Raw genomic sequence first — 17,244 nt, forward strand, 5'->3', positions numbered from 1 at the left:
AAAGCAGAGTGAGAGTGAGAGCTTCACTCAGTTTGTGGACCGCCTTCAGGTAGCACTGGATTCCTCGGCGTTACCCTCAGAGGCGAAGGGTCCTGTGCTTGCAGACTGCCTACGCCAGCAATGCAATTCAGCCACCAAGGACATTTTAAGATCACTGCCACCTGGGTCCAATGTTGCTGTCATAATCAGACATGTCGCAAAGGAAGAACACCTAGCTCCCATCCAAGCAGCAGTTCACACTGCAATAACCAGTGTTATGGCATGCTTTATTTGTGGCCAAGCAGGCCACGTGGCAGTCAACTGCCCCCAGTCAGGACACCCACCAGCAGCTGCTCCGTCATGCCAGGGGAAACTTAGGGGACCATGCTGGGCATGTGGAAAGAAGGGACATTTAGCTAAAGAATGCAGATCCAAGCCTCAGGGAAACGAGGAGGGGAGGGGGCAGCCGGGCCGTACCCAGCCTCCTCCCTCCTGGAACATGAAGCGGCCCAGCAACAGTAACCCTCAATGGGGCACAGGGCTTCCATGCCCACCACCCCCTCAAGAAATGACCAACTTCGTCGCCCAGCCAATGGCTCAATCAAACCCATCTGCACCTCAGGAATACCAAGAACAGCTCCCTGGGGGCGAGGCCCCTGGGTGGCTTTGGCCATGAAAGCATGGGAACGAGACCCATGGGTGGCCCTCGCCGTGAAGGTGGGCAGGCACCCACTGATCGTGTGGGCAGTGTGTCCTCTCCACAACAGCTCCGATGACTCGGCCATCTGCCTTCCCTTTTGGGTGGACACAGGATCAGACGTCACTGTCATCCCAGACATACACTGGCCCCTACCATGGAAGCTAGAAGAAGCCCCCATGGTGGACGGAGTTGGAGGGCTGTCCCGAGCCCGCAAAAGCACCCAGTCAATAGCAATAACACTCTGCACCGAGAGAGGACCAGGAAGGACTATCACCCTTACGACTTACGTTATGTCGGATTGCCCACCCTTGTTAGGGAGAGATGCCCTAGCCCTACTGGACGTTAAGGTAACAAATTTGTTCTAAGGGCCACTGTCGCATACCCACCATTGCCCATCAAGCTGACCTGGAAATCAGTCGATCCGGTGTGGATCGAGCAGTGGCCCTTGTCCAAGCCTTGAATGACTGCCCTCCTTGAGCCAGTTAGCCGTGAGCTGCACAAGAATCATATAGAACCCTCCACAAGCCCGTGGAACACCCCAATCTTCGTAATACCTAAACGGTCTGGTGAAGGCTTTCATCTCTTGCACAACCTGCGAGAAGTGAACAAGAGAATCCAGCCTATGGGCCCCGTGCAAACTTTGCTGCCCATGAACTCGATGATACTGAAAGGACAACCCTGCGCAGTGCTCGACATCAAAGACTGTTTCTTTTCTATTCCCCTGCACGAGGACGACAAGGAGCGGTTCGCCTTTTCCATCGTCTTCCTGAACAGCCAACGGCCCAACCTATGCTTCCAGGGGAGAATGTTACCCCAAGGAATGATCAACTCCCCTACCATCTACCAGATCACAGCAGACCGAGCGCTAGCACCAGTCCGGCAGAGCAACGCAACCGCTACCATCATGCAGTACATGGACGGCATCCTGATCGCCGCACCATCAACGAGACAAGTAGACCAGCTGGTATTAACCGTCTCCGAGACCCTGAAGACAAACGGCTTCGAGATGTCGAAGCTAGCACCACAATGTTTGTTAATGTTGTTTGTATACATTGCACTAGCATTATATGTTATTAGCCATCCAGAAAAACTTTAAGATGTTACTTTCTTTAACATTATAAGTTTAGTGAATCAAAATTATGTGAATTGATTTAGTGGAAAATATTTCACAGTCAAATTAAACTTGCATAGTTTTCTACCACTTATTAAAATTGAGTTTAATCTAAAAATATAATAGAAAAATATTTTGCCTAGTTTAATGTTTCAGCCCTGGCCAGGCTGGAATATTAGCTAAGCAAAAGAATGTTTACTATCAAAACCCTCTCAGTCTATTTCAATTGTGGCCAGGTTGGAATGACTGACAAAGAGAGAAAAATGTAACATTCTAATATTTCTGGGTTAAAATTGAAATCAAGTAATTTGGACTGGTTGATTTAGCCTTGCAAAAGCTAGGACCTTTTCCTTTGAGATAAACATGAAGAATCTTATCCGGAGAAGATTCTCCTAAGTTATCATGTAAAAGGAAAATTCTTGAAAAATATTAAACACTAAAATTGAATTGTAAAATATCAACAATTATAATTCTCACCAAGCTAAAGTAATTCAAAGCAAAAATGAACTAGGGAAATGGGAACAAGGCCAGAGGCTAGTGCTCACGGAGCGAGGGTATGCGGTGTCCACTCAAATCCATCAAACCAGACCTTCAGAGTAAAACTAACGAAAGTTGTGAGATTCTATTTGCAGGACCAGATCATCAGACGCCCCCGCAACCCACGCACCCCACTACCTGAAGAGAGGGAGAAACCTTCAAGCAGCCTGGCACCGCCCAAGATGCCAGTGAACCCGAAGGGAAAAGAAGCTCAACCAGGACGGTTTGAGTCATGGTTCAACTGGTCCCCATGGCTCACCACCCTAATTTCTTCCCTAATAGGCCCATTCACCATAATCCTACTAACACTAACCTTCGGGCCTTGCATATTAAACAAATTAGTGCTATTTGTTAAAAAGCGTTTAGAAGCGGTTAACATTATGTTTGTCGAACGCCGACAATTAATTTGAAGCGTTCCTGTTACTAACACACTTATAATTTTATGTACTAATATTACTAACCCACGAAATTTTTTATAACATTTACTTTTTACACATTTTTACTAACCATGAGAGAGGGGGGAAATGTAGAGAGTTAGGGACATGCGTGCGGAAGATATCGGGCTGTACGGTCAGTCAGGACACATCCCCCCTGCAGTCAGACCCCTGCCCTGTACCTGGATGTACCTTGCTGACGTAAGCAGGAGGAAGTGACACTAACTACCCAGGCTATAAGAACCCTTGTGACCCCTCAATAAACGCCATTTGCTTTTCCACCACATTGGTGTCTGGAGCTTTTGGACCGAGTGGCCCTGTGGTTGGGTCACCGTGCCGGGCCAGAACCAGGTCGCCACGCCTTGAGAAGGCGACACTGGAGTGACAAGGGGATGCCAAGAGTTGTCTGTAATAGAGGCTGAGGTGAGCTTAACAAGGGATAGATGGCAAAAGCACCCCATTGTGACTGGTCCAGAGGCCCCTTGTATCCTTGGCATTGACTACCTCAGGAGAAGGTACTTCAAGGATCCAAAAGGGTATCAATAAGCTTTTGGTGTAGCTACAGTGAATACAGAGAAGATCAGTTATACACCCTGCCTGGCCTCTCAGAAGATCCCTTCATTGTAGGATTGCTGCAGGTGGAAGACCAACAAGTGCCAATTGCTACCAGGACAGTGCACCGGCAGCAGTATCGCACAAACTGAGACTCTGCAACTCCTATCCATGAATTAATTTGTCAACTGGAGAACGAAGGAGTAATCAGTAGAACCCACTCACCCTTCTACAGCCCCACATGGCCTGTGCAGAAGTCAAATGGGGAATGGAGGCTGACAGTAGACTATCAGGACCTGAATGAAGTCATGCCACCTATAAGTGTTGCTGTACCAGACATGTTGGAGTTCCAGTATGAGCTGGAGTTAAAAGCAGACAAATGGTATGCCACAATTGACATCGCTGATGCATTTTTCTTAGTCCCTCTGGTGGCAGAGTGCAGACTACAATTTACTTTCACATGGAGGGGTGTCCAATACACCTGGAACCGACTGCCCCAGGGGTGGAAACACAGTCCCACCATCTGCCATAGCCTGATCCAGACTGCCCTGGAACAGGCTGGAGCTCCAGAACACCTACAATATATTGGTGATATCATTGTGTGGGGTGATACAGCAGAAGTTTTGGAGAAAGGAAAGAAAATAATCCAAATTCTTTTGAAAGCTGGTTAGGTCATAAAACAAAGTAAGGTAAAGGGTCCTGTACAGGAGATCCAGTTCTTGGGAATAAAATGGCAGGATGGATGCCACCATGTGTCTACAGAGGTGGTTGACAAAATAGCAACTATGTCTCCACCAGCTAATAAGAAGGAAACACAAGTTTTCCTGGGCCTTGTGAGGTTCTAGAGAATGCACATTCTGGGTTATAGTCAGCTTGCGAGCCCCCTCTATCGAGTAACCCAGAAAAAGAAGCTCTTCAAGTGGGGCCATGAGCAACAACAGGCTTTTGAGAAGATCAGAAAGGAAATAGCTTGTGCAGTAGCTTTTGGGCCTGTTCAGACAGGACCAGCTGTGCAAAATATACTCTCCACTGCAGGTGGGGCACAGGGCCTCACCTGGAGCCTCTGGCAAATGACCACAGGAGAAACCTGAGGTTGACTATTAGGGTTTTGGAGTCAGTTATTGAGGATCAGAAGCTCACTATACTCCAACTGAAAAAGAGATACTAGCAGCCTATGAGGGGCTTTGAGTTGCCTCAGAAGTTGTTGGGACAGAAGCATGTCTCCTCTTGACACTGTGATTACCCATGCTACACTGGATGTTCAAAGGAAACATTCCCTCAATACATCATGCAACCAGTGCTACATGGAGTAAGTGGGTAGCATTAATTACACAAGTCCAAATGGGAAAACCCAATTTCCCAGGAATCCTAGAAGAGATTTTGGAGCATTGCTTGAGAACATGACTTGCGCCCAAGAAGCACCACCATGAAATGAGTTACCAGAAAATGAAAGAAGCTATGCTTTATTTACTGGTGGATCCTGCTGAGCGATAGGAAACCATCAGAGGTAGAAAGCTGCTGTGTGGAGTCCCACATGACAATTCATCGAGGCTGCTGAAGGGAAAGGCAAATCAAGTCAAGTTGCAGAAGTGAAAGCCATTCAACTAGCCCTAGAGATTGCTGAACAAGAAAAGTGGCCCATACTTTATACAGACTCCTGGATGGTGGCTAATGCCCTATGGGGATGGCTGCAGCAGTGGAAGAAAAGCAACTGGCAATGCAGGGGTAAACTCATCTGGGCTGCTGCATTGTGGCAGGACATTGCTGCACAAATAGAAAACATGGCTCTGAAAGTACATCATGTAGATGTGCATGTGCCCAGAAGTCATGCCACTAAGGAGCATCAAAACAATGAACAGGTAGATAAGGCTGCCAAAATTGGTATAGCTCAGGTGGATCTAGATTGGGAAAGAAAGGGTGAGCTATTTATAGCCCTATGGGCCCATGAAACATCAGGGCATCTTGGAAGGGATGCAACATAGAGATAGGTTCATGATCGAGGGGTGGATCTGACCATGGAGGCTATTTCACAGGTTATCCATCAATGTGAAACATGTGCTGCCATCAAGCAAGCCACACGAGTGAAGCCTCCTTGGAGTGGAGGGCGGTGGTTGGGTTTCCACTATGGTGAAACCTGGCAAACTGATTACATTGGGCCATTGCCATGAATATGCCAAGGCAAGAGTTATATCCTCACCATGGTAGAGGCAACAACTGCCTGGCTGGAAATGTGCCCATTAAACCATGCCACTGCCTGGAACATGATTTCAGGTCTTGAAAGACACATTTTGTGATGACATGGAACCCCAAATAGAATTTGGTCAGACAATGGGACTCATTTTCAAAATAATCTTATAAACTCCTAAGCAAAGAGACATGGCATTAAGTGGATATATCACATTCCCTATAATCCACAGGCCTCTGGGAAGATTGAAAGATATAACAGGCTGCTAAAAACTATGTTAAGGGTGTTAGGTAATGGGACATGGAAGCACTGGGATGCAAACTTGGCAGAAGCCACTTGGTTAGTCAACATCAGGGGATCTGCTAACCACCCTTGTCCTGACCAAACTAAGCCTTTAGACACTGTGAGAGGAGACAAGGTCCCTGCACTACACATAGGGAAGTGGTTGGGGAAGTCAGTGTGGATTTCTTCCCCCATGGGAAAAGGCAAGCCCATTTGTGGGATTGTCTTTGCCCAAGGACCTGGGTGTACTTGGTGGGTGATGTGGGAGGATAGGGAAACCTGATGTGTACCTCAAGGAGATTTAACCTTGGGGTAAGAATAACCTATAGTGTAAATTGTATGTTACAGGAGGTAAAGTAGCAGGAGGGATATGAACTGACAAAGAATGAATTTTGCCAGGAGCAAGAAGAATGTGATGATGAACGGGGACGGTGGTGGTGCCCAACCATGAACCATCAAGTGTACCATTTCTCGTGTCCTGACCCCACATCCTGATGGAATGGAGACCACCTGAAGGGATGTGAAAGGACAGGTAATAGTAGTTAATAAAATGTATGTTTGTTATAGAGATGGTTTAAGGATCCTAGTAATGAGAGTATATAGATTATATGGGATATGAGCATGATGCAAATGGTATGGAATAAGGGGTGGAGATTGTATTGGGTCTTACCAAGGTAAAGTTCACAGCTCTTACAGTGCTGTGCTTTGCATTGGTAGCTAGAAGGGTGTTGATAACAGACCAGTGTTTTGGCTACTGTCGAGTAACACTGTCCCTCTGACATTCCTTCCCCTGCCAAAGGGGATGGGAGTGGGCAAGATCCTGGGAGGGGACACAACCAGGCCAGCAGACCCAAATTTGCCAAAAGGATATTCCATACCATATGACATCAGCTCAGATATATAAGTTAAGAGAGAGAGGAGGAAGGGAAGGCACTCATGAGTTTTCAATGTTTGCCTTCTGGAGGAACCATGACGTGTGCTGAAGCCCTGCTTCCCAGGAAGTGTCTGAACATCGCTGCTGATGGGAAGTAGAGACTGACCTTTTTTCTCTTTAGCCCATGTGCATGCAGATCTCTGCTTATTTCTCTCTTTTACTGTACTAAAACTGCCTTATCTCACCCTGATGGTTGTTCTCCATAGAACATAGTGATAGAGTGACTAAGTGGGCACCTGCCACCCAGTCAGGGTCAACCCGCTACACAGTATTGTTTAACGTCTTCATTAATGACACACACAAAGGGGTCGAGGGCACCTGTCTTGGCTTGCAAAGCAGGATGTAACCAAAAGTATGTATTCTATCACCATCTGTTGAAACCAGGTAGGGCAGTGATCTTTATCTCTGAGGGGGGGAGGGGAAATATCTTCTGTTAATGGACCATCTGTTAAAACCAGGTGGGGCAGTGTTCTTTATCTTTTCCACAACCCATCCTTCCTCCAGGGAGATATCTTCTGTGAATGGGCCATTGAGTCCCACTGCATGACTGATAAAATTACATCATCCCATTGTGAGATGCTCCAGCCAGGGGGAGGAGCCAAGCATTTCCTACCTAGATAAAATCTGAGATTTGGAACATCAGAGCAGCCTTTTTCCACTGGATTCCAGAGGAAAACCAGACCTTTCCACATCATCACTGGACCTTCAGAGGAAAACTGCACTGTTCTACAGGACCACTGCTTCAACTGAACCACATCTGTCACTCCAGGAGGACTGCAGCCACCATTTAATTGGACTGCTACCAACACCCTGACTGACAGGGTATCACGTTGTATTCTGACTCTGTCAGTGTTTTGGTTCTTCTTTTTTTTTTTCTTGTATTATTATACTTTTATTTTAATTTTTCCTAGTAAAGAACTGTTATTCCTATTCCCATATCTTTGCCTGAGAGCCCCTTAATTTCAAAATTATAATACAGTAATTTCACGAATACAAGTCGCACCAATTTGACCAAAATTTTGGTGGAAACCCGGAAGTGCGGCCAATATTCCGGGGCGGCTAATACATTAACAAAATTCTAAAAGCTGCCAACACGGAAGTGAGAGCCCACGGCAGCCCCAAGCCAAGCTGGAGCCCGGCCGGCCCCGGCAGAGGTGGGAAAGCCTGGCAGAGGCGGGGCCAGCAGTGTGGGGGGCGGGCGGCAGAGCCTGAGCCAGCAGGGCGGGGCAGGGGGGCGGCAGAGCCGGGTCAGTAGGGCGGGGGAACCTGGGAGAACTGGGGTTAGCAGTGCAGGGGAGCATGGCAGAAGCAGGACGGCAGGCGGGTGGGGCTGCCTGGCAGCGGGGGAAGCCCAGCAGAATCGGGGCCAGCAGCGTGGGGGAGCCCGGCGGTGCGGGGGCCTGCAGTGCTGGCCAGGGCGAGCAAACGCGGCGGCGGTGCAGATGGGAGGGGGCGGCCGGCGAGCCCGGTGGCGGCGGCGGCAGCCCGCCGGCAGGGCTAGGGAACGCGGCGCGGCGCGGCCGGCGAGCCGGGCGGTGGCGGCGGCAGGCCGCCGGCAGGGCTAGGGAACGCGGCGCGGCGCGGCCGGCGAGCCGGGCGGCGGCAGGCCGCCGGCAGGGCTAGGGAACGCGGCGCGGCGCGGCCGGCGAGCCGGGCGGCGGTGGCGGCAGGCTGCCGGCAGGGCTAGGGAACACGGCGCGGCGTGGCCGGCGAGCCGGGCGGCGGCAGGCCGCCGGCAGGGCTAGGGAACGCGACGCGGCGCGGCCGGCGAGCCGGGCGGCGGTAGGCCACCGGCAGGGCTAGGGAACACGGCGCGGCGCGGCCAGCGAGCCGGGCGGCGGCAGCCCGCCGGCAGGGCTAGGGAACGCGGCGCGGCGCGGCCGGCGAGCCGGGCGGCGGCGGCGGCAGCCCTGCCGGCCGGGCTAGCGAACGCGGCAGCGGGGCGGTGCTGACGGGAGAGGGGGGCCAGCGAGCCCGGCGGCGGCGGTAGCACCACCCGGCCAGCCCCGCCGAGCCGTGGCGCTGAGCTGGGCTACCCGGCCCCGTCGGCAACCATGAGCGGGCCGAGCCTTCCTGGCCCCGCCCCGAGCCAGTAAAGCCCGCTATGCCGCGATCCTGTTACTAATTGGCCAATTTGTGAAAGCTGCGCACGGATTCTCGCGACGAACGAAAGTGCGGCTAATATTCGGGGTGCGGCTTATCTATTGACAAAGACAGCAACATTGTCGAGGCACCGGAAGTGCGGCTTATAATCCGTGCGGCTTGTATTCGTGAAACTACTGTAATTTGGAGGGAGGGGGTTTACACTGTCCATGTCAATAGAGGCTCCTGCCTTTCTTAACAAAGACCTGTCTTTCAAACCAAGACAGCATCCTCAGCAGGTTTGCAGATGACACCAAACTCAGTGGTGCAGGAGACACACCTGAAGGACAGGGCCATCCAGAGGGACCTGGACAAGCTCAAGAAGTGGCCCATGGGATTCTCAGGTTTAAAAAGACCAAGTGCTGGTGCTGCACCTGGGTAGGGACAATCCCTAGGATCAATTCAGGCTGAGGGATGAACAGATCAAGAGCAGCCCTAGGGAGAAGGACCTGGGGGGTACAGGTGGGTGAGAGGCTGGACATGCCCCGGCTGTGTGCACTGGCACCCAGAAATCCCCTGTGTGCTGAGCTGATCCCACAGTGTGGGCAGCAGGAGAGGAGGGGATTCTGCCCCTCTGTTCTGATGAGACCCCACCTGCAGTGCTGCCTCCAGCTCTGGGGTCCCCAGCACAGAAAGGACATGGACCCATTAGAGCGAGTCCAGAGGAGGCACCAAGACAATTAGAGGGATGGAGCATCTTTCTGTCTTGGAATGAGTTATCATGATAGTATATTTCCTGATCCTCTGCTTTGTGCCCAAAAAATGGTTGCTGTATCTTTAAGGCAAGGGACTGAATGTATGTGGGGTTGGGGGTATGGAGAGCCATTGTTTAAGTGCAGGCTTTTTTAAAAGCCTGGCTGTCCAGGTTTTCTGTGGCTCAGGGGATATCATGAGAGGTGTAAGCTCAGCCTGGGACCGGGTGGGGGGGTGGGCTGAGGCTCACTCGCTCTCTTCTGGTTCAGGATCGAGGTGGCAGCCTCATGGGGACACAGTGAGTGCATCTGTCTTGAAATACTGTTGCCTAGTGTTTTTTTCCCGGCACTGTGACCAGGGCCTGCCTGCTTGCTTCCCTGTCACTTGGGAGCCCAGAGCCAGTGCATGTGGTACCACCTGGGACCAGGACCATGTCCCACCGGACCCTGGCCTGCAGTGTGGTGACTGTGGCTACTCCTGTGTGTTAGGCCCCAGGACTTCAATCCGCCACAGTTTCTACACTGCAAGCCTGCTCGTTTTTTCAGTTTCTCAGCTGTTTGGGGGTCCAGAGCGAATGTGTGGGGTGCCGCCAGGACTGGGTCTGCCCCTGCCGGGTTACTTCTCTGCACAGTAGCCTGATATTGCAACCAAGTCCTGCCCACCTCCCCAGAGTGTGCCAGCTGACAGTGGAGGTACCAGGACCAACTGCTGCCCATGAGCTTTGCAAAAGGAGCAATCTGCTGTCCTCCTTTTTGCCCAAGCTCCCACCACCACCTGAAGAGGTAGCCAAGCTTGTGTCAGAGCACCCCCTGAATCTGCGGGAAGTCACTGCAGCCTCTCTGCCCTGCTAGGAGTCAACAGTGCCCCCTGCCGGTTGTGGAAAAAATTTACTTAACAGGCAGGAAAACTGCTATTGTTTTTTGTTGTTGTTTGTTCTATTTATATTATATTATATTAGCCTGTAAAGAACTCTTATTCCTTTTCCCATATTTTTGCCTGGAAACCCCATAATTTTGAAGTGATAATTTGGAGAGAGGGGGTCATCTTTTCCATTCCTGGAAGATTCCCACCTTCCTTGGTAGACATCTGTCTTTTAAACTGAGATACTTTGCTATGAAAGGCTGAGAGAATTGGGATTGTTCAGCCTGGAAAAGACAGGCTCCAGCATAACCTAATTGTGACCTTCGAGGTCCTAAAGGGAGCTGACAAGGAAAATGGAGAAAGACTATTTTCAAGGGCCTGGAGTGAGAGGACAAGCAGGAATGGCTTAAAACTGAAAAGGAGTAGCTTTAGATTAGATATTTGGAAAAACTCGTTACTGTAAGGAGGGTGAGGTCCTGGCACAGGTTGCCCAGAGAAGCTGTGGCTGTCCCATCCCTGGAGGTGTTCAAGGCCAGGTTGGACAGGGCTAGGAACAGCCTGGTCTATTGGAAGGCACTCATGGCAGGAGGGGCTGAAATGAGATGAGCTTTAAGGTCTCGTCCAATCCAGGCCATTCTATGATTCTATGAATATCACAGAACAAAACTCACACCACAAACCTTCACCTGGTCTTTGGTCACATTTAAAGAGTTACTTGAAGCGAGGCACTGCCCAGTTAAGGACAGAGTTATTCTATTTTTACCTAAATTCTTCAACAATCTTCATATTCTGCCCAAAGTATCTGAAACTGACAATTCAAAAACAACAGTGGCAATATCCAAAGGCCAAAAAGACTTTGTGTGACTTCTTTCACAGTGCAAATCAATGCTGTGACTTCAGCAGTAGCAATGGAAAACACAGAGAGTGTATCAGCCTGCCTCTAGCTTCAGAAGTACACTAGCGAGCTGAAAACTGAACTCCTCTGCTAAAGGTGATGCTTCTTTCCCCCTGGGTGTCATTAAACTATGAGTTTATAAAATCTCACCTAAATAAGACTAAAGAGGGAGGGTTCTTGGCCTGATCTAACAATTATTTTTTCCATTTATGAGAACAGGCGAGATTTCACTTGCCAGTCATAAGTAACTCGCAGGACAGAAATGCTGATCTAAGGTAGTCCAATATTTTGCTGAACCTTTATAATTCTGCAGCCACAGGAAGGGGACTGCCCAAAAGAAATATTTTTTAACCCAAAGAAATTCCTAATAACACAGTGACTTCTATTTGCCCAATATGTAAGAAATACCAGGGAATTCACCCATAACCATAAAGCTGCCATATCGTTGTTTAGATTGGGTTTAGAGAGAAATACAGTAATTTCATTAATATAAGCCGCACCCTTTTGACTAAAATTTTGGTCCCAACCCGGAAGTGTGGCTTATAATCAGATGCGGTCAATATATGAACAAAGTTCAGAAATTTGCCAACCCGGAAATGCGAGCGCCGAGCGGTGGCAGGCATGCCCCGGCCCCAGAGGGGCGGTCGCAAGCTGGGCCCGCCTGGCCCCAAGCCAGTAAACCCCGCGATCTCATGATTCTGTTACTAATTGGTAACTTTGTGAAAGTTGCACGTGGATCCTCGCTGCGAACAAAAGTGCGGCTAATAATCCGGTGCAGCTTATTTATGGACAAAGAACGAAATGTTGCCGACACCCGGACATGCGGCTTATAATTAGGTGCGGTTTGTAATCGTGAAATTACTGTAGTAAGGTTGTTGGGATTTTTTGTTTGGTTTTCTTTTTTTCTCCCCCAGAAACACAAAGGCAGGCATTTATCAAATGAACTTCTTGGGATCATTTATTCATGGTATGTAAATAGAGTCCATTTGTTCACTCCTATGGAAGATGTTATTTGCAGTTCAAAGTACACTTCCTGTGAAACATATTTTGCATTCATGAAGAATGGCAAAGACCTTGATGAATTTTTCTCAAGAAGTTTGTTATAATCTGCATACAAATTACTTAAATTAGATTTTTCAGACATGGGATGATTAATTTGGCTGCTTCAAGCACATCATTGAAACTGGAAGTAATTAGATTCCATGTGTGATACTTGCATCAATAAATATTTAGAAAACACTCTGCACCTCCTGTGATATGCTAAGTTGCTTCATCCCCAAAATCCTTCTGTCACATCAGCAACGAATATACTGTTATCTTTGGCTTATTCTGTTAATCCTCCAGAAATTTTTCTCTGAAAAGACTTTTGTTAGGTAGCTTGCATTTGGCTTGGTCATAATGGAGAAACACTCCCTGCTTCATAGAGAAGAAGGATTTGCCAAAGAGTTTTCATAAATGCAACTTTTATGGGGCTATTTGGAGTAGATTTGATGCAGTGTCATATACAGATGAAAAGAAGTTCCAATTAAAAGGTTTTTGCAACAGCAAGCTGCAAAAGAAATGACTGCTACCCTCTATTAAATTCTTACTAATGATTCATGACTGCCATATTAAACAAAAACGGCTGAAAGATTAGGACAACATATTTTACATTCAGAGAGCTTTCTATATAATACTCAGTACCTATTCAGATAGTACAGACTACTCAGTGACATGAAGAAATAGCATCTTAATCTCCCATATTATATAAAAGCACAAGTACAGCAATTTCACGAATATAAGCCGCACCCTTTTGACTAAAATTTTGGTCCAAACCCAGAAGTGCGGCTTACACTCAGGAACAGCCAATATATGGACGAAGTTATGAATTTTGCCAATCCGGAAGTGTGAGCCGCGAGAGTCACAGAGCCCCGGGAGCCACAGAGCCCCGTCAACCCTGCCATCCCTCGCACCACCTGCCACGTCCCCACCCGGCCCATGCCCGGGGTCGTGCAGTGCTGCGAGCACGCCTGCCCACTGCAGCTCCACTGGGCTCGCAGCCCTGGCACGGCGCTGTGTTCACACCACACACACGGCGCAGTCGCGGACACCTGCGGGCCCGGGCTCCGCGCTCCCACCCGCTGCCGCACAGCGCTCGGGACAGGGAACCGGCCCAGCCAGCGAGCAGCAGGGCCCGCCCCGGGCCCGGGGCAGGCTGGCGCAGTGCTCAGGGGGGCTCCGCCACTCGCCAGGAAACTTTCCTGCCTGCGGGCCCCCTGCGCCTCTGAGAGCCTGGGGCATCAGGTCCCCAGCCCACCCAGCCCCGTTGCCCTCGCCTCCCTGGGTTGCGCCCTCCCCTCACCTGGGCAAGAGCGGAGCCGGCAGGTTTAATAAAAGTGAGTGATTTTTCTCTGTATTTTTTTTAGTTTTTAGGTTGCATTTAAAGGCTACCCTAATCTGTGAAAAATGTTTGCAAATTGAGCACCTGCCAGTAAACCCTGCGATCGCGCAATTGTTACTAATTGGTTACTTTGTTGCACGCGGGTCCTTGCTGTGAACGAAAGTGCGGCTTATAATCCGGTGCAGCTTATATATGGCCAAAGAAGGAAAAGTTGCCGACACCAAAAAGTGCGGTTTACAATCAGGTGTGGCTTATAATTGTGAAATTACTGTAATTTTGTACTCAAAATATACTGTTCAGATTTCAGAGGGAGATTTTACAGTAACAAAAGTCTACTATAGTCACTAGAAATGTTTTGCTGCGTTAATTAACAAAGAAAATGAAATCAGATGAGATATCAAGAGCAAGGGGGTACTTCATGTCTAATGCATTAATAGGCATTTGCTCATGTTCTGTTAGTAAAGGAAACTCTAAAATGTATATTCAACTGAGAAGTTCATGGTTTAGATCATATTTCAACAGAAACACTTACTAGTAGAATTGTGAAAACAAGAGCGGTTTCTCAGTTTGATACTTTTAATGAAAACAACATGCTTTAAGAAATTATTTTGAAATAAATATTTTAATATTTAATAGGCTGAAAAGATAAGATTCATTAGTGCTTTCTGGTTTTAGGCATCTATTTTTAACCACCTCAATCCCTCAAAATTTATATCAATGTAAAACAAACAAAAAAAATTTAAAAACCACACCAGCATTTTAGTTGGAACTACAAGCTAAGTATTTCTAGCACTCAGGACTCATGCATTTTCTTCAGCATATTTTCTATTTCCCCAAAACATGCAAAACCCCAAAATGCTAGTCTCAAAGCCACAAGAACAGGACCATATCAGTGTTCTTACCTGTGTGCTTTCGGAGGTGCTCTTTAAAATGTCCAAAGTGATCAAACTGCTTCTCACAGTACTGGCAGATATGTATTTTCTTGCCAGGTCTTTGCTTCTTGCTAGCACTACCTTCATCAAGGTGGTGACAGGTGAGGTGTTGTTTCAAAGCACTCTCTCGTAGGTAGCTTTTATTGCATATGTCACACTTGTAACTCTCAGCAGAGTGTGTTTTCATGTGTTCCTTAAAATGGTAAAACAATTTAAATGAACGGTTACATTTTTCACAGTGGAATAAATTCTTCACATGTGACAACTGAAGTTCCACAATTTCAATATCTTCTACCTGTTTGCATGAGGGATCAGTTGCACTACCACCTTCTTCTTGAATATGGCATTTTGTCTCTCCTTGACGATACTTACTGGTGATATCTGCCAAAAGAGCCAAAGCAGATTCATCTGATGTGCCTGTTGTATGTATGTACTTTATAGATTGCTCTGCAGAAGCTACTTCAAGTGTTTCAGCGCTATCATCTTCCACTTCAATCGTCCCTTCAGCAAACTCAACCTCAATTTCAACAGGCTCCGATTCTGCAGATGGCAGTGTTTCTGTGATAACATTAGACGTTTCAGCAATCTTCCTCTTTTTTGCTTTATTTTCACCTTGCGTTTGATTTGATTCCAAGGGTGATGAATTTTCTTTGTTCCTGCAAAACATTTACATAAACATAGTTAAGATCCATAAGCACTTACATAATTCCAGCCTGATGCTGAGCTTCTGCATTAAACACTAGCTAGATGTTTCTCAAAGAAGCTGAATGATGAGTGACCACATAACCTGCACCCATTTCAGATGTTAATCTGTCCTTAATCTATACTCCTTGGAGCTGTAGAACAGCACAGTTAAAGCTGTGGAGCCTTTAACATAAGGTTATTAAAGTGTTTTAAATTGCTCCATTTGAATGATACAAAACACCTATCAAGAAGAAAGGTCATTTAGCCTAATGACATAGGTTTATATAAAAAATGCAAAATTCTGTACTTTAGCCTGCCTACTCAGAAATAAGATTCAAGTTCTTCCTACACTATTCACCTCTCAAGCTCTGGAGTGCATTAAATTGCCTGCAGCACTTACAGCTTTTTACAAAACAGTACAGCTGTCACTTCACACAATGATTATTATAACACCTTGTACTTCAGGAAAACACAAAGCTAACAGCTGTAGTAAAAAAGAAAAAAGCCACTGGGATGTGAAAAGAGTATTTTAATTTAATTTATCAGTGCTTAAGCACAGTTCCCAGCTCTGTTCTTCTTTTCCTTGGACCATTAATACAAAACCCCCTTCCTCCAAGATGTCAGAGAAAGCATCCCATATCAAACACAGAGATAACTGAGTGGCTCAGTTTGGAGACAAATTCTAGGAGACAAATGCTCTAAAATGACTGCTTTTTCTCTAAAGAGAGAGGGCTTCAATAGCTCCTTTTTCTTCTGCCAATGAAGAAATGGATACCAGAAGAAGAAACTGAAAAAGTAAAATTGTTTATTAACAAAGCAAGATATCCACAAAGTACAGGAAAAAAAAGAAAACTGAACTTTACACCCTGCCCCCATCTTGCGGCGTGGCTGAGAGGCAAAGATGGCCACTTCCCTTTGTCAGGGGAAGAGAAAAAAGTTCACAAAGCAGCTGGGAACCGGTTCGATTTCTGGCATGAGTCTTCTCGCAGCCGGTAAAGTTCATGGAGTTTAATGCCTCTTCTTTCGCTGGCTGTCTTTCCAGGGTTTAGACCTGCTGGAGCCACCCCGCATGCTCTCCAGGCAGGAGAGAAAAAAAAAATCCGTGTAGCCGCTGACCATACTGGAGAGATCTTGAACAGAGCCTGCGCAGGAGCCCCAGGTTCCCCGCCCCACCCCCTGGGTCCATCTTAAAGCTACACCAGTTGTTTTCTGGGCATAAAGCAGACAGTTAGGGAATAAAGCATCATCATAAAATCACCCCGAGACATTCTACCCCTTATTCCATATCACTGGTTTAATGTCCAAATTAGTACATTCCAATTCTAAATACACACATCTATACACTTGTACATATAATGATATACAAATAGTGGCAGTGACATTCAGTAAACAGTGGTATATAGATATTCTGACACTACAAGTGGTTCTCACCCAAAATCAAATCTCCCTGAGGTACACAACATGTTTTGCCATCCTTCTTCATTACCCACCATGCGCAACCTGGTCTGAGCAAAGACAACCCCTTGAATGGGTTTGTCTTTAGTCGAGGCAGAAATAATCCAAACCGTTTTCCCCAAAAGTTCCCCGACGTGCACTACTGGAAACATGATTCCATCTGCTGTTTGCAAGAGCTCAGATTGGGCAGGGCCTGCTCAGTTGGTGGAGCCTTAGGTGTTCACTAACCAGGGGGCCTTCACTAAATACATTTCCCAGTTTTTGAGAGTCCGACTCTCAGGGACATGGGCATCTACATGGTGGACTTTCCCAGGTAGCTTCTCTGCCCAGTCAACGATGTCTTTCCACTCTTCAGTAGCCCAGATTGCTTTTCCCTTACGTTGCCAATGGCCTTTTCCCACCTTTCCATCCAACCGCACAGAGCATTGGCTACCATCCACTAATTGGTGTAAAGGTATAGCTTTGGCCACTTCTCTTTCAGCAATGTC

At 47.6% G+C, this 17,244-nt stretch overlaps 1 protein-coding gene across 6 annotated transcripts in view; it reads right to left on the reverse strand.

Moving 5' to 3' along the window:
• LOC117005090 (zinc finger protein 131-like) overlaps nucleotides 1–17,244 on the reverse strand; it is a 50,318-nt gene that overhangs the window by 14,579 nt on the left and 18,495 nt on the right. For 2 of the 6 annotated variants that reach the window (XM_033076352.1, XM_033076355.1), the window contains one exon: nucleotides 14,588–15,273. In XM_033076352.1, the coding sequence (XP_032932243.1) occupies nucleotides 14,588–15,273 (686 nt within the window). Of the gene's footprint in view, nucleotides 1–14,587; nucleotides 15,274–16,159; nucleotides 16,412–17,244 lie in introns of those variants that run through there. The other 4 variants (XM_033076353.1, XM_033076354.1, XM_033076358.1 and 1 more) reach the window with 4 other exon arrangements.

Source organism: Catharus ustulatus, chromosome W, assembly GCF_009819885.2.
Source record: "Catharus ustulatus isolate bCatUst1 chromosome W, bCatUst1.pri.v2, whole genome shotgun sequence".
In the NCBI taxonomy this organism is placed as follows: Eukaryota; Metazoa; Chordata; class Aves; order Passeriformes; family Turdidae; genus Catharus; species Catharus ustulatus.